Below are 25,057 nucleotides of genomic sequence, written 5' to 3' on the forward strand. Positions count from 1 at the left end.
TGACGTCAAAGTCAGTGCGAGGCTCATTGTTCGAAAGGGAGAGTTTTAAGTCATCTTCAACCTGGAGCTGATTTCTGTATTTTGTTTTCAAGTTTGGAAAATCAAGCTTTGCAGAGGTACTTGGAAGCAAAAGGTTGGAGCACATTCACTGCAGCAATAGAGAGCTGAGGGAATTCCTGTGCAACTGAGAGCCAGAATTTTGTGAGAGGACTTGCTTCAGGCTGTTGTCGCATGTCAGCTCAATAAACTGTTCTTCCATCTCCCCAGAAACAGTGGTTGAACCAACTGAAGTGACGAAAGGATCACGAACCCAGACAAGTGAACTGCCATCTTCCTGGAAGTAGTCGCTGAACTGTTGTTTGTCCCGTGACATGTTCATCAATGAGGGCTTTAAGATCATTGTAATCCACACTTCCGCCACAATCCTGGACGAAATCTGAAAACATAGGAAACATGTCGAAATTTCCCTCCGACTGTCGAGTGGCCCAAATGTCCAGTTTTTTAACAAAAGCTGTTTCCTTGTCTGTAAGGAGCAGGATATTTGGGTCCTTGCCTTGCATTGACGGGTTTAATGAGTTCAGACAGTCAAAAATATCAACGAGTAAGCAAGCAGTGTCAGCCAAGAGCAATCATGAAGGTGGTTAACAAGATCAGACCGGGCATCAATTTAAGAAGGTTTTAACCTCCTCACGTAGCTCAAAAAGGCAAAGAAGTACTCTCCCTCCCTCTTGATTGCCATCTTACTTTGGTGTGAAATAGTAGGTGCTGGTGATCAGATCCCATTTCCTGGCACAGAACCAAAAATAAATGTGCATTAAGTGGCCAGCTTTTATAAAATTGATTATCTGCACTGCTTCCTGCATAACAGACTTCAATGGTTCAGGCATTTTCTTCATAGCCAAGGCTTCTCTATGCATCATGCAGTGCGTCCATTTAGCACAGGGACCACTTTCTGAACTTGGGTGACTAAACCACTCTGCTTCCTCCTCATGCATCGAGCTCAGTCCCTGCAAATCCCAATGCATACCTTCTTCACGAATCAAATTATCTAACATTGCAAATATTTGTTTGCCAGTTGTGTGAGTTGGAAGAGGTCTGCAAAAAAGAAATTCCTCCAGAAGTGACTCTTCATGTACAAATCTGATGTAAACGAGCAGTTGTGCAGCTCCAGCGATATCCGTTGTCTCGTCAAGTTGTATGACATAAAATGTACTCATCTTGATGTAGTTAAGCAGTTGATTTTTTACATCAGTGGCAAGTTTTGAAATTCAGCGATTCACTGTTCATGTGTTCACTGTTCATGTTCACTGTCGATTTGTCAATTTGAGAATCGATGAGATAGATTCCAAGAATCGATTCCCAGAGCCATTCCTGTCGATTCCAATTCCAATAAATAAAAGAAATATATATATATATATATATATATATATATATATATATATATATATATATATATATATATAAAGAAACTCCCACATACTGCTGTGTAAACAAAATTGGGGAAAAAAACAACAATAATAAAACCAAAAAAAACAAAAAAGCTGTCACTTTGTAACTTTTGGCAGGTTATGGTGTACAAACATAATTGAAAAATAAATAAAACAAAACAAAAGTAGCTGGCACTTTGTCCCTTATGGCAGGTTATAGTGTAGGAACATCGCCATTTTCACTTGCTTTGCTCCAAGACTGGAGTGTTTTTTTGAAACTGGTCAATTATTAACTCTCTACGCGTGTATGACACGGAAGAAAATAATTAGCGGCTCCTTGAGTAGCTGATGCACTTCTTGCGTATGAGCATCAAATATGTAAATAAACCAAATTACTCTCAAGTGAGCAAACGTTGAATGATTGAATATATATATATATATATATATATATATATATATAATTTGCAAATATAAAGTATCATTATTAATACTACGTAGTAGCAGTAATAAGGGAAGCAATGTTACACATTTAAATGTAAACAAAAATAAACATACCAGTACCTGTGGATCCTGCCCAATGTTTTCTTTGCGGTAAATTTTCAGAGACGTCATTTGATTTATATCCAAGAACATTTTCTTGCACATTTGGCATTTCACCTTTTTCCTTTCCTCGCCCTCGAATACAAAATATTTCCGAAAAGATTTCGCTTTTCCTCCTCCACTTTCTGCCATTTTTTCCTATGCCTTTGCACAATTAAAAAAAAGTGACTAGCCCAAGAATAGAAAAAGAAAAAAAAAAAAAAAAAAAAAAACGTGCGCAAAACTATGCCAAAATAGGGGTGTCTAGAATACAGTTTTCACTCTATATAAGAAAATGTTAACTTTAAAACATACATTTACATTGGTTTAGACATGTATTCATGATGACCAAAAAGCGAATTTTAGTAATATAGGATGTGACTGCAGGTCGCCCCCACCCCCCAGCACCCATGTAAAGAATCGACTCCTCATCCTTGGAATCGATTCTCAAAATTACTAATGTCAGGTTCGGGAATCGACTCCCACCACTACTCATCCTTCAGTCCATGATGTCGAGTCTCCAGATGTCGTTTTGGTTTGCAAGGCTTCAAGCTGTCATTAGCCAGTACTTCACCACAGATGACACACTGAGGACGCGGTTCTCCTGCAGTTCCAGCAAAGGTAAATCCAAATTCCAAGGAACTTCACATTTAACTTTTTGTTTTTTGGATGATGAGGATGATGCTACTACACAATCGCTCTGCCTTTTTTCATGCGCCACAAAACGATCCATTTTGTGTACTGAACAGTGTGCAAAGCGGCGGGAAAATCATTGCTTAAACGTAAACTCGCCTGATTGGTTCTCCTGCTTTAAGCACGGTTTAAAAAAAAAGAACAATAATAATAATAATAATAATAATAATAATAATAATAATAATAATAATAATACTATTGAGTGTGAATTTGTAAGAATCACATTTAAAGTTTACAAAATGATTTTTGTTATGTATTATTATTATTATTATTATTATTATTATTATTATTATTTACTATACTTACAGTATTATTTAAACGTTCACAGCCCCCCCGCCCCCCCCCCCCCCCCCAGTTGAAAACCGCTGGAATAGAGAGAACTCATTTTTTGTAAAATGGAAAACTTACGATCTCCTAGGACTGGCACTTGATATGAGGGTCTTTTTATATTTCAATCAAATAAAACACAAGCAGATGGATAGTTTGAATAGTAGCTCTATGCAATAGTAACAGTATCAGTCTTTTATTATATTTGAAATTAGCCATTTATTGGCATGAAAAATTAAACAGCACTGAAAAAACTGTTTTTTACATTACTTGCATATGAAAAAACACATTAAACTATTACACTAAATCAAATAAAGGCTGATTCGGACAGGTCTAAAACTCACTTCATAAAACAGCTCTCTTAGAAAGGAACGGGTATAAAATGACTTCGGCCAACACAAAATGGTGAAAAAAATAAAAAGAAAAAAAGAATTGTAGAAAAATGGTATCAGACAGCAGAGCACCTATACATGCGTGTCTTCTCAAAACATTTTTAAAGACATAAGCCCTCTTCCCAGATGGTCTGGTAACTGGTGCTTTATCAGATGTAGTCTTTTTCACACGTACGTTTACCACATGCAGTTCTTTGTCCTCTGCATATATGGGTATCCCTGAGGAGACAATTGTCCTGCCTTCAAATATGTGCATATCTTTTTTTTTTTCATTTGCAATCGGTCCCATAAACTCAGAGTAGTACATATGATTCGTGTTACTAATTTACTGCTGAAGCACAGGGGAGGGACAAACGCATGAAAAATGGATTTTACAAGAGAGACTTGCCAAAGAGAAACGGCGGTCCAAAAGCAAATTATAAATCTGTCACAGCAATGTATCAAAAAGATCAACCATCAACAAATACATGAGGAGCGCTAAGTTTAAACCAGGTCAAAGTGGAGAGCATTCGCTGGAACAGGAGCATGCATTAGAAAGTCTTTCACAGATACTGTATCGGAGCTTAAAATCATTTGGAAGGTCATTCTGTGATATACTGTCACCTTTTGTATCGCTCTATAGATTTAACTCATTTTGTTTCATAGTCGAATGAAACCTGCTGAATAATGTTACGTTAACATATTGAATCACATACCGCTTTTGTAGTTTTCCATATACTTAATGAAAAAGTGACAAATTGAAAAATGTGACATTGTGAAATGTAACATAAAATACTGTACTAATATCAACATTTCCACTAGACTTTTGCGGCATCATTTTGTAGTTTTTTTTTTTACTACATAAAATAGAAGATGTAACTACATGTTAAATAAAAGATCCAAATTATGTTCATTTTATAGTTTGTTTGTTTATTTATTTATTTATTTTTATTATGTCTCAATTCTAAAATTCTAGGTGTTGCAAAACTTTTGGCCATAGTTCTATACTACCTTTCAACAAGTAGGTCACAACTTTGCCCCGTACTATTTTTCAGAATTTTTTTGTTCTAGATTATTACCTATTCTGGGGGGAACATTAAAAAAAAATAGTTGATCAAGGCAGGACAGCTTCTGAAGTAACAAATTGGCAAGTACGAGGTTAACTGAAAAGGCCTTTAGCAGAAGCTCCTTAACCTCAAGGAAAATGGCCTGTCAAACAAAAGTCCTGTTGTGAAGGTTGGTTGCATTGCGTGTAAGCACTCTCTTCTGACACAGTCTTGGGACTCGGTTGTTGAAAGAGGTAATGGGTGATTGGCGTTTCTGTGAAGCCTAATTGTACTTGTATATTGAAGTGAGCTTGTCAAATAGCATTGGTGCATCACCAGGGGTGCTTTTAAAAGAGCTGTGTTTGTTCTGCATTGCTTGCCTGCTACGGTATAGTAAGAGGATGGAGGATTACTTTTCATCTGGGATGTGTTTGGAAATTCCACCCTTACCTCTCCATCAGAATTGTAACTTTCTAAAATAATACAGCTTGAATTAATTGTGCAGTTGAAGTTTTTACTATAATATCAATAACCGCAGGTGAAGGTATAAAGATTCAATAGGATTATTTCATCCAGAGATCCTCTGCTTTCGATCAAGGTTGCTTTTGTTTTGCTGGCAGTGCACTGCTGTGCATTAGAAGGCAGCAGTTCTTACTGAAATAAAGACGCCTTGGCTGATCAAATGGCTCCTAATCTCCTAGTCAAAAAACTGTAATACAAACTTATAAAAAAAGAATACTATTTGTAACACTTTTGATCTTTCTTTCTTTTTTTACAGAGTTTACTTTCTGTCCACGACACAGTAGCTCAGAAGAGCTACGACCCAGAATTGCCTCCTTTGCCAGATGATATTGATGATGATGAAGATTCAGTGAAGATTATCCGCCTGGTCAAGAACAAGGAGCCACTAGTAATTCAGATTCAAGTTTTTGAGACTAATCAAGTTACAATAGCTTTTAGCTGCATCAACTCTTACCATAACCCCTAACTAATTTATAGTCATTTTACATGTATTGATGCACAGTATTGTTCTTTGCTATTTGGGCTCTAGTGTTTTTCCACAAAGGAGCCTTAATTTGAGAATGTGTTTGTTAAAAATGTAAAATAGCGAATGTAAATAGCGAATGTAGTGCTGCAGCTACATTTAAACCACCACAAAATACTGTATCATTTTTTTTTTTTCTGGAAAAAATACTATTGAATCTTGAAAGTTTGCATCTTCAGCTACAGTTATTTACATCATTTACTATGCAAGCAAAATGTAAATTCAGTAATAATCTTAATTTGCATTGTAGATCCTACTACTGTTATGACCAAAGCCCTAGAAGATCCATATATAGAGTACACTCCCCACTCAACCAAAGACACACACACACACACACACACACACACACACACACACAGTCAGTGAATCAGACTCCAGCTACATTTTCTTCAAATGGCATTTTTAAAGGTTCTTTATAAAATATTACAGCAGACGTGCTGAACAGAAGAATAAGGCAAGTCTTTAGATACCAATCAAACAGGTAATTATCATTGTGCTTTGTTCTTTCCACATCATGTTTCGACACAAGGGTTTATGCTGACCCCCTCGCGCCTCCTGGTCTTTGAGTTCAGTACGACTGTGGTCAAGCTGTGGTCAATCTGGCCATTTCAGAAACAACACCTCTCCTACCTTTTTAAGAGCATCATCATTTGGCAAATACAGATTGTCCCTGTGACCATTTTCAGCCATTCTTAACATATCTATGTTTCAACAAACTATTCACAATGTATCACTTGAAAACTGTTGCCTAGTAAGACGATGAAGCTCTCAGAGAGTGTTATTTACAGCAGGTATTTCTAGCATCTACCAGAGAATTTCCAGACCCATAAGTGTCTCCTGTGCCAAAACAGTGCCAGTCAGCGATGTAAGGCCAAGTCTCACTGAAACATTTAGTGGAATTTTAAAACAATTGTTTTGTCACCTTGGAACATCTGTTGGAAAATGTTTTAGACAATGATTAATGTGATTTGTTTTGTGTTTTTAAAGCTCAGTGGAAATGCAAAAAGCATTTAAATCACATTGAAGTAGATTTGTTACTTCTCACTGGTTTCATGTTGTAAGAAACTGTTGAGCCACATTTGGAGGGTAAACACATAAAGGCTTGCCGACAAGTGTAAGATGATGCAATCTTCATGCCCCTCCCTGTAAGCCATGGAGTACAGCACTTGTTTAACATTGTGAAGTGACTAAAACTGGCACCCACAGGTGTAATTACCAATTACCATACTGTATGTATGTGTAGAAAGGGGGAGAGGGCAAATGTGGTAGCTTTAAATAACACTGTTTGGGGTTGTAGTTTTATTTAGTGAGTGCAATTTCTGAAAACAAACAAGGAATCAAAGATGCAAACTAGAGCAAACATTTCAATTGGTAACCAATTTTAATTATAAAACAAAACAAAAAAAAATCAAGCATGGTTACTGGTATCTTATTTTGGCACACTTGTGTTGGTTTCTCTATACAAGCTAACTTTCCATGCATATTGCAACACTGCGTTATGATCATTTAAATTAGGGGAGCCCTGAAAGATAAATGTATAACCACAAATACATGTCACTTTTTTTATAATCAAATGGCCAATAATATATCATATATCATTAACATAGAAGGGAGGCGGGCTGGCGGATTTATTATTGCACCCAAATCAGTTCTGTATGAAAATTATGGAAAGTCCAGAAGCTAATCACTTAGCAAGAATACTTTTACAGCTACTGTAAGAACTGTGATCGTACTGTACTTCTAATATCATGTGTACATTTTAGTTCAGACTACACACAAGTAAAGAGACGTGCTTGTAAATGTTCAGATAGCCTCCTGTTAAAAGCATGAAGGAATGGCAAAGCGATTTATATTTTAACAGATTGAAACTCGCGGCATCATTGTGGAGATTGAGATGACTTGGCTGCCTCCTCAGGGATCTTGGTTAGATTGCCTCATTTCTCAGTGATTCGTCTATTTACTTTATTGTGATTAGATTAATGGATTGTATGTAGTAGCACTGATTTAATTGCTATCATTTTTCAGTCCTTGACTTCATATTTTTGTAAACGCCAGAACTAAATCCCCATGATCTCTACCCGAACTCCCATTCTTTTTGTCACGAAACTAGATCTGAATGATTTATTTGAGAAAAAGTAGAGAATGAAATAATTATCTTCTCAAAGGGCATACATACATGTGTCCAGCAAGCAGAATAAAGGAATAGTAGTATATTTTATTAAAATAATGTGTTGTTGATTAAATTCTGAATGACTACATTAAGTTAGAGCACAAAGTTGTGCACAGACCAAATTCTGTCCAGTATAATATGTTGAAGTAGTCTGTATACAGAGTGACTAATGCGAATATAATAAAAAATGCCAAAAATCAGTAAATGAGAACAGAGTTGGTAATATTGCACGTGTTTGCTGTGAGCAAGTTAGCAGAGTAAGAAGCAGATTGAGAAGATTATGAGACTATTTTCAGTCGGATTCTTGGAAAGATTATAAAACAAATCAGGACTATCCAAAGCCTTCTGTCTGAACAAACTGAACATACAATACAACCCAGATACTTTTCTGAATATTAACTTGAATTAAATGTCAATTTAACAATCTTTTTCAAAAACGTTTTAATCCATCAGTATGACGTCCAGATATCTAAACACTCAATCCTAAAATAATTGGTAACATAAGAAGAAAACATTGACAACAAAGACCTTTCCTCAAAACAGTCTAGTTTTAGAGTTGCTGGTTGTTTCAACTTGGTGAATTCAGTATTGCAATGAACAGTAAGATGTTTGATGCAATATATTTGGGCACCCCTGCTGGTTTCTAGCACTTGGGGAGGCCTAGCCTACCTGTTTTACCCCCCAACTTACTAAATATCTCGGTATGCCTGAATGCTGCCAGTGCAGAATGACTAGGTGTGATGCATGTCCTTTTATTTCACCCCAATAATGGGGTTCTGCAATGGTAACGGCCAGGACTGGTGCTGCATTTAGGAGATTACTCGACCACTCACAATTCATTGTAACTAGAACATGGATAACATGTTGTTCCTTTTAGATAGTTTGGTCATTCAAATCATTTTCATATATTTGATGAGCGGAAGATTATCTTTTTAGGGATACCAAGCTATTTAGTGAGTTAGTGGTCGGAGTGGGGTAAAACAGGACACACAAATCTCTTACTCCCCACCCACCTCAATGCACAACATTCAGCAGAGGTGTCCCAATACTTTTTGGATTGAGTAAGCCCTTAAGTACATTAAACTTAACTTTACATATGACTGTATATAGAGGAGCCCATGTACATATAAAAATATTGTCTCTGTTCCCTGGGCATAAACCATGTCTGAAATATATATTGCTGTCAATGTCCTGGAAAATAACCCTTGTCATGTGAAGACCAGAATGGATAGCTTTTTTTAGCTTCTGATATGTATATGTCCAGAGGATGCCCCCGCTATTGTGGTACTGTCCAGTACTGAAGAACACTGTTAGAATATTCCTCACTGTAAAGAAAAGTTTTTGAATTTTGGCCATGTAAAAAAAAAAAAAAAAAACATTCAGGAGCATTTATGCTTTAGCCTTACAGTAATGAGTGCATATGGAACTGATCGTGGAAGTACATAGCTCCTTGATATCACATTACCCGTGGATAATTGATCTCCATATTTAAAAGTCCCCTTGGTTCTGTACTCACTTTTCAATGAGAATTTACTGAAGAACACTGACATGGAATGCAATACATCATTTACATCAGCGTAGACTGTGAAATAAATTATCTGTTTGAAAACACATTCTCGGTTGGTTGCGTATTGCAAGATTTAGTGACGAGGAGGGTCTTTTTGTCTTTTGTGAGATGGATTTTGGTGCCCATGAAAGGTACTCAAAACTAATAAACCAATTGGCTGTCATTGGGTGGGGCTCATTATCAGCAAAGTAGCCAAAAAAAAAAGCGTTTTTTTTTTTTTTTTTTTTTTTTTTTTTACAGATTCCTCCCATTTTCCCCACAAAGCAGCCACGGGACTATTAAATTAACCATGTACTGGAGTCTATTCAATTTATCTAGACGGTGCGCACTTAAGATCAATTGAATAAACCCACTGTGCACAAAAGAAAGTTTCCAGTATTTTCCCATGTTGTATTAGACAACTTTTTTCTTTGTTTTCCCCGCCCTGTCTGAACATTTCTTGAAGTTCAGTTGGTTATGAGGAGTTTTCTGTGCATGTCTATAGCAGGATTAAGACATTCTAGCAAGAGGTGGGATTGGCAAATGTGCTGTGTAGTCATTTCAGTTTTTTGTGGGCAAGAATTATTTCCGGGAGCAGAGGTGTAGCCATTATTTTATTTCTCTTTTTTGTAGGGGGCAACAATAAAAAGAGATGAAAACACAGGAGCTGTTGTTGTTGCAAGAATAATGAGAGGAGGAGCCGCTGACAGAAGTGGTACGTGTTCATTCATTCATTCATTCATTCATTCATTCATTCAGTCATTCATAGATATTGAAATATACATTAACCCATATCTTAATTGGTAAAGTAGCCAAAAGATCATGCTCAGGTCATGATTCTGTCTGTCACTACTTCATACAAACATTAGCATGGGCCAAACATCCAAATTAAAACTAGCTGTAAATAAAGATTTCTGTAAAGAAAATGATCTAGAATAAGCAGTGCCATTGCTGTATAATGAGTGGAATTTTAATAGCACACCTGTCCCATCTTAGATCTATTATTAATTTTTTTATTATTTTTTTTTTTTGTAACTTTTGGATATGTTATCTGTTTTCAGTGTTTCTTTTCATTTTATTTGAATTGCAGGTCTAATTCATGTGGGGGATGAACTGAGGGAGGTGAATGGAATTCCTGTGGAGGATAAGAAACCTGAGGAAATCATTCATATTTTGGTATGAACACGATATTATTCACCTGCTGCTTTCAGATCGGTTTTTATTATTTAGTTTTAGATTTATCTTTTTGTAGTGGCATGTATTTGCTTTAAATACGTCTCGCCCTGTACCTGAAGTGCTCTCCTGAGTTGTGTAAGGCAGACGATCATTACATGATTTACTGCCATTCTAAAATGTTAAATGAAACAAATAAGGGATGTTAAAATGTTCAACATACTGTTATTTAAATTACACTTTGTGAAATTCATGGCAGTTAATCTGTTATCTTAACAAAAATAGAAAAGAAAATCGTGTTTTGTTTTTTTTTGGTTCGTGACAGAGTTTTTCTATCATTACATTAAGGATAATGAATCCCCTTTCTTACCCTCTTTGTTGCCCTGTGTTAGGCCCAGTCACAAGGAGCAATAACATTTAAGATCATACCAGGCATCAACGAGGACACAAGCAGCAAGGAACCCAAGGTATGTCCTGCCAGAGAGATTATATTGATTGTGTTGCACACACTAAGACTTTTAAATAATGCAATTTAACTTCTTTTCCTACCCCCTGCCTCCAGTACCTGGGAGTTGAATGGTCTTCCTGCTGCATGTTACTTAGACAGAATTGTACTAGTTATAGTAACATATTACATTAAAAACTGTAACTAGTTACAGATAGAATTGTAAATAGTTACTTCTCAGGGACAGTTTACATTTTATAGGGATATATATTTTTGTTCGGTGTGGTCAGGCTGCACTTTGAAATATTCTTTGAAGATCCAGCTATCGAACCGACTCTTTCTCTCCTCCGACACCATTTTCTAGCAAGCATTTGATGTTACTACTTTAAATGATTTGCCTACATTTAGTTGCCTGTTTGAAAAAGGTACCATTACAGACCAAGTTACTGAAAAATGTAATCCGATTTACAGTAATGCATTACATGTGATGCTTATTTACAGGAGAAATTAATCTATTGTGCTTCCAAGGTATTAGTAAAAGTGGAGGTTTGAATCTTAGTCTGTGTCCTGAATCTTTGTTTATTTAGTTGGCTTGTTATCTGTCTGTCTACCAAGCTGGTATTGCCCTGTATATTGTCTCCTTAAAGTGTCCTGTTAATTTGGGACACTGCTGCTGTTTTAAGTTTGATTTGTCTACATGAATATGACTTGCTTGGCATAACATTAGGTATAAGCTTGAATGTTTTAATATATTTAAAATTTAAAAAAAAATAATCAGGGCTGCACATGTTTTGAGAATTGCATGGAGAAAACTTACAACAATAAATGCTCTTGACATTTCCCTTTGTTTGTAGATTTAAAAAAAATAGTCTACTAGGAAGCTGATATGTATCTCCTTTCTTTTGTAAGAACTTGCTTTAGAAAACTTAACATGTTTTTATAGTTCAGCCTGACTGCCAACGTTGTTATTTAAAATGGAATCCACTGAAACTGGCAGTGATTTGGACTTTATTTTCAAAGGTTTAATCAACAGACATTTAAGAAACAACTCCCCAACCAAACGTTGTAGATTGTTTTGGCTTGCATCATTGGAAAAAATGCCCACAGTTGAATGTAACGGATGAAAGTCAGAAGGTTTGAGGCAGTTTATATTTTAAAATATGCACCAAACACTGTCAGTCTGTTTTGATCAAATCACCCTGTCCTGTTTCTGAATGGGCCTACATTTTTATACTTGGAAGTATAAAATGATTCCAGTGCATGTCATTAAATAAATATTGGAGAGAGATTTAATTTTTTTGCCTTTTTGGAAATAACAGAAATTTTGTTTTAGTCTTTTATACAGTTTTACTAAAATATTGTAGCTTTAGAAATAAAACAGCTTTTTTTTTTATAAGGTACTCTTGTAACATTTAGTAGGGTGGAACCTCTCTCAGTTGTGTTCTTTGATAAGCTATGCTCAAGACAGTGATTGGAGGGCCCAGGTTAAAGACCCAACTCATTTGAAGTCATAAACATACAGTATCGTGTATCTGGTTTGGATAAAGCACCTGCATTCTAAGAATAATCCTGTTTTTTTAAATACAAACAGAAAGGGATGTTTTATAATAACGCACACTCCTCTGTATAACGCCAGAGGCTGTTTTAATTTACATCACACAGATGTTATCATAAATGACCCCTAAATATCTTCACAAGAAGGTATCAAAAGTAACATTAGGTCAAGTATTGAAGTGTGGAGCAGAGACGAATAGCCCTCCTCAGAACAGGAGTCTGGCACTCCGTTCTCCGCAGATGTTTGTCTCTTGTTGCGGAATGCATGAACATTTGATTTTCAGTTAAAAAAAACTGTTTTAAAGCCAAACATTTTGACAACTGAATTGCTCTTTTTAAATTATAAAAAACATATTGGGTATTTAATTATAAACTTTTATTTATTTATTTTTAAAATGCACTTGTGTATTTTGGATATATTGGGTTAGATCTTTCAAACTTTTACTCCAAATTGCTTCTTTTTATTTAACATATTTAAAATTACAAAACTAGTAACAAACAACTCAACAGGGTAATGTAGGGACTCAAAGGTGTGGCTTAGCTTTTGTCACGAGTAACAATAACAGTTTTATTCTCCATTTGCAAATTGCACTTTTTGTGAAGACCTTGGTAAATGTAAACTCATATGGTTCTATGTTGTCAGAGAGCACCTGGTTACTGAGGACAATCACGGTTGTGACTGAAATGGCTGCACTATTTGCACGTTAACTGCACTTCTACTGAACATTTGATTGTAAAAATAAAAAATATTTTTTATGCTTTTGTATTAATTTCTTTTTGGAGGTTTTTTTTTTTTTCCCCAGCGTTCCAGAAAGTGAGTCTATTTCTACCTTCTTTCCATCTGATGCAATAAATAAAAATCACTGTCTTGGTGCTGGTAGTAGCACAGGTAGTAGTAGTAGCAAGAACAATGGTAACAACAGAATTTTAACCTTTCTTCTGTTGTGCTTTGGAGAATGTAGGTAATTGAAGATTAAATGTTTTCTTCCTTCCAGATGTGTGTTAAAACCCTTTTTGACTATGATCCTAATGAGGACAAAGCGATCCCATGTAAAGAAGCTGGGCTCCCTTTCAAAATGGGAGATGTCCTTCAGATCATGAGCCAGGATGATGCAACTTGGTGGCAGGCCAAACTGGAAGGTGATGCCAACCCCCGAGCAGGCCTGATCCCTTCCAAACACTTCCAGGAGAGGTGAGCTACAGAGGAGCTGATAAAAACACACACTCCCAAACAAGGACCCAACCCCTCTGCCCCTTCCCCACTTGACAATATGAGGAATGAGTTTTGCATCCCTCTGCCAAAATAGTTTGGATTTCCTTGCATGGCTGTCTTAAAATGAGTAATGACAGAAAATGATAGCGCTGGTACTGATCCACTTTGGAATAGGAACATGGAAAATAGCACATCAGTGGCTGCTTAATCTACATTGATGTGCACTACAGTGCTCAGGGCTCTAGCAGTTTCTTGGCATGGCCGGGTGACTGAAAATTCAGTCGTCCAGATTTATTTTGGTGGCTCCTGAATAAAAAGCCTTGTGCCTTGTTTTATATATATATATATATATATATATATATATATATATATATATACAGACGTGCTCAAATTTGTTGGTACCCCTCCACAAAAAACGAAGAATGCACAATTTTCTCTGAAATAACTTGAAACTGACAAAAGTAATTGGCATCCACCATTGTTTATTCCATATTTAATAGAAATCAGACTTTGCTTTTGATTTTTTTATTCAACATAATATTGTAAATAATAAAACAAATGAAAATGGCATGGACAAAAATGATGGGACCGCTAACCTAATATTTTGTTGCACAACCTTTAGAGGCAATCACTGCAATCAAACATTTTCTGTAGCTCTCAATGAGACTTCTGCACCTGTTAACAGGTAGTTTGGCCCACTCTTCCTGAGCAAACTGCTCCAGTTGTCTCAGGTTTGATGGATGCCTTCTCCAGACTGCAAGTTTCAGCTCTTTCCATAGATGTTCGATAGGATTCAGGTCAGGACTCATAGAAGGCCACTTCAGAATAGTCCAATGTTTTGTTCTTATCCATTCTTGGGTTCTTTTAGCTGTGTGTTTTGGGTCATTATCCTGTTGGAGGGCCCATGACTTGCGACTGAGACAGAGCTTTCTGACACTGGGCAGTACGTTTCGCTCCAGAATGTCTTGATAGTCTTGAGATTTCATTGTGCCCTGCACAGATTCAAGGCACCCTGTGCCAGGCGCAGCAAAGCAGCCCCAAAACATAACCGAGCCTCCTCCATGTTTCACTGTAGGTATGGTGTTCTTTTCTTTGAAAGCTTCATTTTTTCGTCTGTGAACATAGAGCTGATGTGACTTTCCAAAAAGCTCCAGTTTTGACTCATCTGTCCAAAGGACATTCTCCCAGAAGGATTGTGGCTTGTCAATATGCATTTTAGCAAATTCCAGTCTGGCTTTTTTTATGTTTTTCTTTCAAAAGTGGAGTCCTCCTGGGTCTTCTTCCATGGAGCCCACTTTCGCTCAAAAAGCGACGGATGGTGCGATCAGAAACTGACGTACCTTCACCTTGGAGTTCAGCTTGTATCTCTTTGGCAGTTATCCTTGGTTCTTTTTCTACCATTCGCACTATCCTTCTGTTCAATCTGGGGTCGATTTTCCTCTTGCGGACGCGCCCAGGGAGGTTGGCTACAGTTCCATGGACCTTAAACTTCTTAATAATATTTGCAACTGTTGTCACAGGAACGTCAAGCTGCTTGGAGATGGTCTTGTAGCCTTTACCTTTACCATGCTTGTCTATTATTTTCTTTCTGATCTCCTCAGACAACTCTCTCCTTTGCTTTCTCTGGTCCATGTTCAGTGTGGTGCACACAATGATCCCAAACAGCACAGTGACTACTATTCTCCATTTAAATAGGCTGAATGACTGATTACAAAATTGGAGACATGTGTGATACTAATTAAAGAAACTAATTAGTTTGAAATATCACTATAATCCAATTATTTATTATCTTTTCTAAGGGGTACCAACAAATGTGTCCAGGCCATTTTAGAATATCTTTGTAGAATAAGCAATAATTCATCTCTTTTCACAGCTTCTTTGCTTTATTCTATGACATACCAAAGGCATGCAAGTATACATGATAAAATAGCTTTTAATTTCATCACTTTTCAGGAGGAATGAAGCATTATTTCAATGAGCTGTAAGGGTACCAACAAATTTGAGCACGTCTGTATATGGCTTTTTTGAATATCTAAGAAGGTTTTCGGTATCATAGCAGAAAGTGTTTATTAATCCCTAGGAAGCTGTTAAAAACTGATTTGTTTTATTGTGCTCTCTTCTTTTTCCTCCAGGAGATTGGCACTGAGAAGGCCTGTAACCCTTGTTCATCCTCAAAGAAATTCAAACAGAAGATTGTGTAAGGTCATATTTTACATGACAGGGATACAAATCATCCCATTAGACCCTTAGCGCAACCCATGAGAACTGCAGGAGTAACCTCTGTAGAGCTAGAGGACTGGCAAAACCTATAGATATCCTAATCATATCAAACAATATCAGTTTCCTAAAGCACACTGCATTGACTCAGACATGCCATTAACCCAAGTACTGCTGACAGAAAAGTAGTGACAAAATATGTGGACTCTTTACAATTTTATTTCTGATTGCTTCCTTTATATTTTTTAAAGTGTTGAAATTTGCAGAGCAGCCAGATCTAGCATTTACCGTTGTACTTAGGAAATGTCATGACTGGTAAATGGAGTTTAAAGGTGGTTTTTGAGAATATTTGGATAGTTTCAGACCATCCGATGCTTCAGGTGATGTCTGTCCTGTTAGTGTATTATTCTCTCCCCCCATCATGTTTTTTTTTTGTTTTTGTTTTTGGGTGTTTGTGCTGTCTGCCATCCTATCGGAAATGTTTTTTATCATTGCCACGAAGCTTACCAGACGGGTGTGTCCTGGTCAGCTGCTAGTCACTCTCCTACGTTCTTTAGGCTGTGTTTTAGACAGCAGCTTCTGGAAGAGTTTTTATATCCAGTATTCATGCGAAGCACCATCTCGCAGGGAGGGCATTGGCGAAAAGAAGGCTCTATCACGTCAAATGGTGGGTTAACAAAACGACGTGACAAAATAGGATTACTATTGTCATTGACACTGGTGATATTGAACACGTTTTCATTAACATTTCAAACAGGATCGTGTGTTTTTATACATTTAGTCATATTTGCACACACAGCAGTATTTTAACAAATAACTTCATAGAAAATGTGAATAAGTATGTTTTTCTTTGTTTAATACTGAACTAATAAATCTGTCTTCAGATTTCACAATAGATCAGGAAGTTGAAATCGTTCCACAAACTGCATCTTTATCTTAATTTGTGTGGAACATAAGGGAATATTTCGAATATTGGCATTGCACTGTTATTCTGATTATGTGGAAATCAGTGTCTTTAACTATATTAAGTTAGGATTGATTGACCCAGTTCTGATTATAAAGGGGCATTAGTGGTTGATTGCAGATGATTTCATACTTACTGACTTCAGTTTACAGAAAAGTAAATATCAATTTTCTTGTACCATTGGAACACAATAGCTTTGGACTTCAATCCCTTAAAGTTACATAGACCAGTTGTTTTCAAACTTAGGACATGACTAATATTATTGAAATACAGCTCAGTAGAATTTCATTCTGCACATTATTATTATTATTATTATTATTATTATTATTATTATTATTATTATTATTATTATTATTATTATTATTATTATTATTATTTATTTATTTATTTATTTATTTATTTATTTATTTATTTCTTAGCAGATGCCCTTATCCAGGGCGACTTACAGTTACAAAATATCACCTTACACAATATCACATTACAGGTAAGAGCAGTTATAAAGTACAGTAAAATCAGTAGAAAATAAGATCAAATTCAAATAAGAGCAAAATAAAGAATACAGTAGATAAATACATTTAAGAGCGAATTGGATGCGAGTGGCGATAGATAGCCAGTGGAAAGAAGCGGAGCAGCGGTTTAGCATGGGAAAAAAGAGGAAGGAAAAAGACAAGGCAGGCAGCAGAGTTTTTGGTGAGCTGGAGCGGACAGATAGCAGAGGCAAGGAGGCCGGCCAGGAGGGAGTTGCAGTAGTCAAGGAGGGACAGTACCAGGGCCTGAACTAGGAGCTGTGTGGTAGTCGGTGAGGAAGGGAAGAGTTCTGCCTATGCTGCTGAGGAAGAAGCGACAGGAGCATGCCAGAGTAGAGATGTGCTGAGAGTAGGAGAGGGAGGGGTCGAGGGTGACACCGAGGTTCATGCTGGATGAGGAGGGAGAGAGGGTGGTGGATTCAAGCAGAATAAAGATAGAGAGATTAGCAATGGGGGAGGAACAGGGGGACAAGAAAAGGAGGTTTGATTTGGAGAGGTTGAGTTTGAGATGATGCGAGTGCATCTAAGAGTAGATGGATAAGAGACAGGTAGAGATATGGGGGGATATGTCTGTCAGAGGGGGGAAAGAAGAGGAAGATCTAAGCATCATCAGCATAGAAATGATTTGAGAAGCCTTTGGAGGAGATGAGGGGACCCAGGGAGCGGGTGTAGAAAAACACCTGTCAAAAGAGAGCAAGAAGCAGAGGTTGAGCCACGCCGGGACACCCAGTACGTGTGATCGAAGCAGTATGGGGAGAACCAGGCAAGAGCAATGCTGGAGAGTCCCAGGTCAGCGCAGGAGGACAGGAGAATAGAGTGGTCAGCTGTGTCAAATGCAGCATAGAGGTCAAGGAGAATTAGGACAGAGGAGAGGGGAGGCAGCACGAGCAGAGAGTAGTTGGTGACGGAGAGAAGAGCAGTTTCAGTGGTGTGTGCCAGGCAAAAACCTGATTGAAGGGGATCGAGCAGAGAATGTGTTGAGATGGGGTGATGTAGACCTGTTTGAAGGCAGAGGGGAAACAGCCAGAGAGCAGAGAGGTGTTGAGAAGAGATGAAATGAAAGGGAGTAGAGCAGGGGCAGCACCCTGGAAGAGGTGAGCGGGGAGGGGATCCAGAGCACGTGGTGGATTTAGAGAAGGAGGGTATATTAGTAGGGGTTGCAGAAGGGGATGGGGAGTGAGTGAGCAGAGGACACGAGGTGGGTGGTGAAGGAGGCTAGATATTGAAGAGTTTGCGGATGTCTGTGATTTTAGAGGAGAAGGCAGCAAAGTCATCAGCCGAAGGTGGTGGGGGGGGGGGGGGGAGCTAAGGAGGGAAGAGAAGGTAGATGTATAGATGTAATCCATTTGATGTGCTTGTTTAAAACCCTGGACTAGATTACTGTATACTGTCTATTTAGGTACTGTCTATTTAGGACCACAAGGTCCAAGACCTTTCCTTGGGGAGGGGATTGATTTCATCATGTACCCAATGTCTTGGCTTTTCCAAAGTAATCATTTTTACCTTTTTATTATTCCTGCTCTTTGCTTCTCTCCAATTTACAGCTTGACAGTTTTTTAGAGCATCACGCAGTTCTTTTATTGTTACTGATAAGAGAGTTTTTTGCTTCAATTCTTTTTATTTATTTATTTATTTATTTTGTAAGTTCTTTAATTGTGACACCTGCTCTCTGACAATCAGATTGGCTCAATTACTATACTGATCACCTCACTGAGCACTATTCCATTCTCATCCACAGTACCAAATTGGCTTTCTCTTCTTCCCAGTAGTTTCTGATGTGTTGCTAATTGTTTTGATTGGTGCTAGTCGTGTGATGTTTAACACATCACCGCAAAGCAGATCTTTGAACTCCAGTGGCAGGGGGCTTCCAGTTGGATAATCATTTAAAAGTAATTTTAAAAGTAATGCATCTATACATTTTACTGCACTATTTAATGATACAGTATGGATGAAGGCTATATTTGCATCCTGAGCCATTTAAAAAAAAAAAAAAAAAGCATAATACCACAGTAGTGATGTCAAAAAGTGATAATTCCTTGAACCCATTCGACGACTCGAGACCATCACTTTCAATTCAAACGCAAAATGTCTTGTTTTCAATCACTCGACAACACCCACAGTACAGAAATGTTCATTAATGATCAACCAAATGAGAATAGGTTTAACAAAACAAACAAAAAAAAAAGCTGGTATCTCGGAGAAATGGATAACGACATAGAATGTCTGTACAGCACTGAAACACTACAGTACTCGACCTTCGGTCTCGTAATTTATGACGTCACAGAAACCCTAGATGAAATTATTTTCCTGTAACTCACTGAAGCCCATCTGTGTGTGTGTGTGTGTGTGTGTGTGTGTGTGTATATATATATATATATATATATATATATATATATATATAGAGAGAGAGAGAGAGAGAGAGAGAGAGAGAGATACAGTGCCTTGCAAAAGTATTCAGACCCCTGACCAATTCTGGTACATTGAAATTTCATTCTGTTTGATATTTTATTTTAAAACAATGAAACTCAAAATCAATTATTGTAAGGTGACACTGGTTTTATGTTGGGAAATATTTTTAAGAAAAATAAAAAACTGAAATATCTTGCTTGCATAAATATTCAACCCCTGTGCTGTGGAAGCTCCCAGTTTACACCGATGAAAGAAATTGCCCTAACGAGAACACAATTACCTTACCATTGGCCTCCACCTGTGAACCATTAAAGTTGCTGTCACATTTTCTGGATAAAAACCCCACTGTTGAAGGATCATTGGTCAGGCTGTGAATCTGAAGGAAAATGAAGGTATTTCAGTTTTTTATTGATCCAACTGTGCTCACTGGGATATCCAAACACTTGGATATTATTTTGTACCCTTTCCCTAATCTATGCATTTGTATTACTTTATCTCTAACTTCTGTAGAATGCTCTTTGGTCTTCATTTTCCTTCAGATTCACAGCCTGACCAATGATCCTTCAACAGTGGGGTTTTTATCCAGAAAATGTGACAGCAACTTTAATGGTTCACAGGTGGAGGCCAATGGTAAGGTAATTGTGTTCTCGTTAGGGCAATTTCTTTCATCGGTGTAAACTGGGAGCTTCCACAGCACAGGGGTTGAATACTTATGCAAGCAAGATATTTCAGTTTTGTATTTTTCTTAAAAATATTTCCCAACATAAAACCAATGTCACCTTTACAATAATTGATTTTTGAGTTCCAGTGTTTTAAAATAAAATATCAAACAGAACGAAATTTCAATGTACCATTTAGTAATATGAGAGAATTGGTCAGGGGTCTGAATAATTATATATATATATATATTATTTATTTATTTATTTATTTATTTATTTATTTATTTATTTTAAAGAGTTCGGCACGATACATATTTAAATACTATATAGAACACATACATTTAGTCCTAACCTTTTTCAATAATGGAGGCTGTGTGGTCCAGTGGTTCAACAAAAGGGCTTGTAACCAGGAGGTCCCTGGTTCAAATCCCACCTCAGCCACTGACTCATTGTGTGACCCTGAGCAAGTCACTTAACCTCCTTGTGCTCCGTCTTTCGGGTGAAACGTAATTATAAGTGACTCTGCAGCTGATGCATAGTTCACACACCCTAGTCCCTGTAAGTCGCCTTGGATAAAGGCGCCTGCTAAAGAAACAAATAAATCAATTAAAAAAATCAAAATAATAATAATAAAATACCTTCATGGCTCATTTCTTGTAAAAACGCTGACCATATGAGTTTTGTTAATCGCGGTTTTCTTTTGAAACTTCTCCAATCACATGAAAATAATTTGTTATTTTCCTCATCTTGATTTGACAAGTTTTCAAAAATCAGTGAAATTGGCAGGGTATGGGATTAGTAGTTTTTAATGTGTGATTAACAGTGGGCAGTGGACACCAGTAAACTACATTCCCAGAGTACATTACGATTGAGCTGTGAGAATTTGAGAATTTTAGATCTGTGTTTTTTTTTTTTAATGTTTTTTTATACTGTCAGCTAAAAACAATTTACATTTTATTTTTTATAGTCAACCTTTAGGAATTTGTAGTGGCACACGTGCACCTAAATTAAAATTGACGTTCACACAAGCACTTCTTTTGTCGCATATGCGACCAAATTAGTCGTACTGTAGAGCCCAGTTCTTATGTTGTTTTGTTTCCTATTTAGTTCCTGAGAATAGTCACAGCAGTTATTATTATTATTATTATTATTTATTATTATTATTATTGAGGTGTACTTGCCGCTTGCTGTGTTTTATTGTTTTCTGTAAAACATTGATATCCTGTCAGTTAAGAAAAGGCTTCATGCCATAGCTTGTTTTAACATTGTCTGTATTACGCCGGCCAGAGACCTGCGCTTACAACTGTCTACATTTTCTTTTAAATTCTGAAATTAATAAATCGAAACCAGAGTAGTAAAAAGAGACCCGGGTAGCGTCGGGTAATTTAAAACCTGGGTTTTACCCGGGTACCCGTGCCGACCATCTAATTTATATACATACATACATACATACATACATACATACATACATACATACATACATACATAATGATGAAGTGCTAAAAAATATATTGGAAAAATTGTGATTAAAAAATAAATAAATAAATAAAAAATGGTTAAAACTAAAGAGTACAGCAATGATCTCAAAATCACAGTGATACAACTAAACAAAAAAGGAGAAACTATGAGAAAAATAGCAGAAAGACTCTGTTTACTGAAAAGCACTGTGTGGGCTATTATTGACAAACACAGAAGAACAGGAACTACTGCAACTAGCTCCAGGTGTGGAAGACTAAGAAAGATTTCTGCAAAATCGGGAAGAAGAATCATTTGAGCAGCCCAGCATAATACTTGGATTACTGCAAAAGATTTGACACAAGAACTGAGATAACATGGTCAAGAAATTCACAAGCAAACAATTCAACGATACCTCAACAAGATGAAGGTCCATGGGCGAAAACCAAGATGCAAACCTTTGTTAAAAACAATACACAAAAGAAAGCGATTGGAGTTTTCCATTGAATACTTGAAGAAGCCTGATGATTTCTTCAACCAAATTTTATGGTCAGAAGAATCCAAAATATAACTTTTTTCACCAAGAAAGCAACAATATGTTTGGAGGAAGAGAGGAGAAAAGTTCATCCTGCCCAGTGTTAAACATGGTGGAGGTTGTGTGATGGTATGGGCTTGTTTTTCTTCTTCAGGCACTGGCGACCTTTGTATTGTAGAAGGATTAATGAATGCTGCAAAATATCAAGACATTTTGCACTGTCATTTGTTACCCAGTGCTAGAAGGCTTATTGGACAGAAGTTTGTAGTCCAGCAGGATAATGACTCTAAGCATTCTGCAAAGTCTGCAAAGGAATTTCTGAAAAAAAGGAAGATTACAGTTTTGGATTGGCCATCTCAGACCCCAGACTTCAGCCCAATCGAGATGTTGTGGATTGATTTAAAGGCTGCTGTTGCAAAAAGGAAATAAAAGTCTATTGCAGAACTCAAAGCTGTATGTGTATTATTATTTATTTCTTAGCAGACGTTCTTAGCTTGTGTTGAAGAATAGGCAGAAATATCTCCGGAAAGATGCCAGGAACTGGTTTCAAAATACAAAAAAAGACTGCAGTGCTGTAGCAAAGTATGAAATCAGTTTTTACATGTTATTTTTCATTTTGTGCATGTTCTGTAATAATTTGTTTTTTATTATAAAGCTGAATCTCTACTTTAGTTTATATTTTATTTTATGCATTGTTTTTATGACAATCAGAATTGTAAAACTTTAAAACAACCCTAAAGTTGCACAATATGTTATACTACCACAGTATGAATTATTCTATAATCATTGAGGAAGGGTCACATACTGTTACAATTTAAACACAGCACAGACTCAACTTGTCACGTTTGTAGACTTGTTTATTATTATTTTTACAATATAAATATAACACCATTGATTTAAAAAATGTGGATTTCTTGTTTCAATAAAAATAATACTTTAGCATTTGCTATTTGTTAAGCAGTTTAACAATTCTCTCAGCGTCTACTTAAACATCCAAGTGATTTTTTATTTAATTTTTATTTTTTATACGGAAGTTAAAAAAGACTGAATCCAAATGGACAACAGGCCAGTGTTGTTTTGTGCACCCCCACACGGCCCTGGCAGTGTGCATTAGGCCTGCCCTGGGGAGCAGCCTTGGCCACTGATGGTGAGTCCGGTTTAATGCATATTTACTATGGGGCCTCTTCTCTTTCAAAACTGATGCACTCATTTGGTTTAATTCTGCACAATTCCATTGTGGTTTTGCGATGCCCTGGAGATCCTATATTAACTGAGTTCACAAGTGCATTCCACTGGTGAAACAAGCCAGATTCAAACTGGCTGTCCAGTGCTTAAGGGCCAGGTCACAGTCCACAGTGCCTAACCCAGTCAGGAACTGTTCAGCCTTGATGTGGCAATGGGGTCAAATATGCCTTTGGTACTGAAAAGGATGTTGGATCATATAAAAGAATGTAACTCTATCAACAGCCAGTGCCTTAATATCAAGGACCCAAAAATATATGAACTTTACATGTCAAATATTTGTAAACTGTTCAGTGCTTGCTTTAAAATGCCTCATTAATACATTGTACAAATATTGATTGGATTGACATTTTTTTTTTTTTTTTTTTTTTTTAATAAATAATTTAGTTGTCGCCAATTATTTTTGCCCCGTTTTTCGCCCAATTGTATTTAGACTCAGCCCACCTCTACCACCCCTGCGCTGACTCTGGAGCGGTGAAGCCGTCAGCCGACCTCTTTTCACTTTACAGGCCCGCCATGTAGCCATCTCAGAGCTACAGCGTCGGAGGACAATGCAGCTCTGGACAGCTTACAGGCCAGTCTGCAGGGGTCGCTGGTGCGCGGTGAGCCGAGAACACTCTGGCCGACCTAAGCCCCCCCCCCCCCACACACACACACCGGGGCGGTGCTCGGCCAATGTTGTTCTGTCCTCTAAATAACACTGTTTCCTCAGTTTTGCACACACCTGGGCTGTGACGTCAGGGCTATTGTTGTTCCACTGCAGGTTTGATTATTGGCCCTTTTGTGGGCAATAGCACAGTATATTAGCCAATGGGGTTGTGAGTTTCAATCTAAGGGATGAATACAATCTATTAAACTTCTATGAAGTGTAATTGAGTATTTAAGTAGGGGGTCTGATTTTCAATGTTTTACCACGACTTTTCTACTCATTTAAAAATTAAATTGACACCGGTTAAGGCATCCGTGTATCTCAATCACAACTGAGAAACGTGTTAATAGTAAAATTGATTTAATTTACCTTTTTTTTTTTTTCTGTGAAACAACTAAATGGGCTTTTACGTCGAAAGTCTTACTTTCTCATTTAAAGGCAGAAGCGACTCAGTGTTATTAATGTAAATACAGTTACACATAGCGATTGTAATAAAGTGTGTTCAGCATTAAAATACTTTTATTTTTCTTTATAGCTTTACTAGATTAGTCGCTTAATATGCTGCGATCTCGTTTGTGCGTTCTGTTTGTAAATGAAAAATTAAGGCTTGGCTGAATTTGAGGTTAGCGATACAGATTTGGGGTTTTGACATCCCAGCAATGTCCCTGGTAGATGCAGTGTGGGGAGCACAGTTTTGTTCTCTTAAATGCAGTCTGTTAGATGCTTCTGGTTGATGTTGTGGCACCAGGCGACACTGCAAGCAGCCCTACAAGCAGGAGATCTTGGAGATGAACCAAAACAACAAAGGCAA

General features: G+C 37.1%; 1 protein-coding gene across 10 annotated transcripts in view; it reads left to right on the plus strand.

Annotated features, from left to right (window-relative positions):
* LOC117394925 (MAGUK p55 subfamily member 7-like) overlaps window positions 1–25,057 on the plus strand; it is a 138,625-nt gene that overhangs the window by 70,833 nt on the left and 42,735 nt on the right. For all 10 annotated transcript variants that reach the window (XM_059019735.1, XM_059019748.1, XM_059019729.1 and 7 more), the window contains 6 exons: window positions 5,222–5,353; window positions 9,838–9,919; window positions 10,295–10,380; window positions 10,770–10,844; window positions 13,372–13,568; window positions 15,722–15,786. In XM_059019735.1, coding sequence (XP_058875718.1) covers window positions 5,222–5,353; window positions 9,838–9,919; window positions 10,295–10,380; window positions 10,770–10,844; window positions 13,372–13,568; window positions 15,722–15,786 — 637 coding nt within the window. The remainder of the gene's footprint in view (window positions 1–5,221; window positions 5,354–9,837; window positions 9,920–10,294; window positions 10,381–10,769; window positions 10,845–13,371; window positions 13,569–15,721; window positions 15,787–25,057) is intronic.

The sequence above is a fragment of the Acipenser ruthenus genome, chromosome 3, assembly GCF_902713425.1.
Source record: "Acipenser ruthenus chromosome 3, fAciRut3.2 maternal haplotype, whole genome shotgun sequence".
Taxonomy (NCBI): domain Eukaryota; kingdom Metazoa; phylum Chordata; class Actinopteri; order Acipenseriformes; family Acipenseridae; genus Acipenser; species Acipenser ruthenus.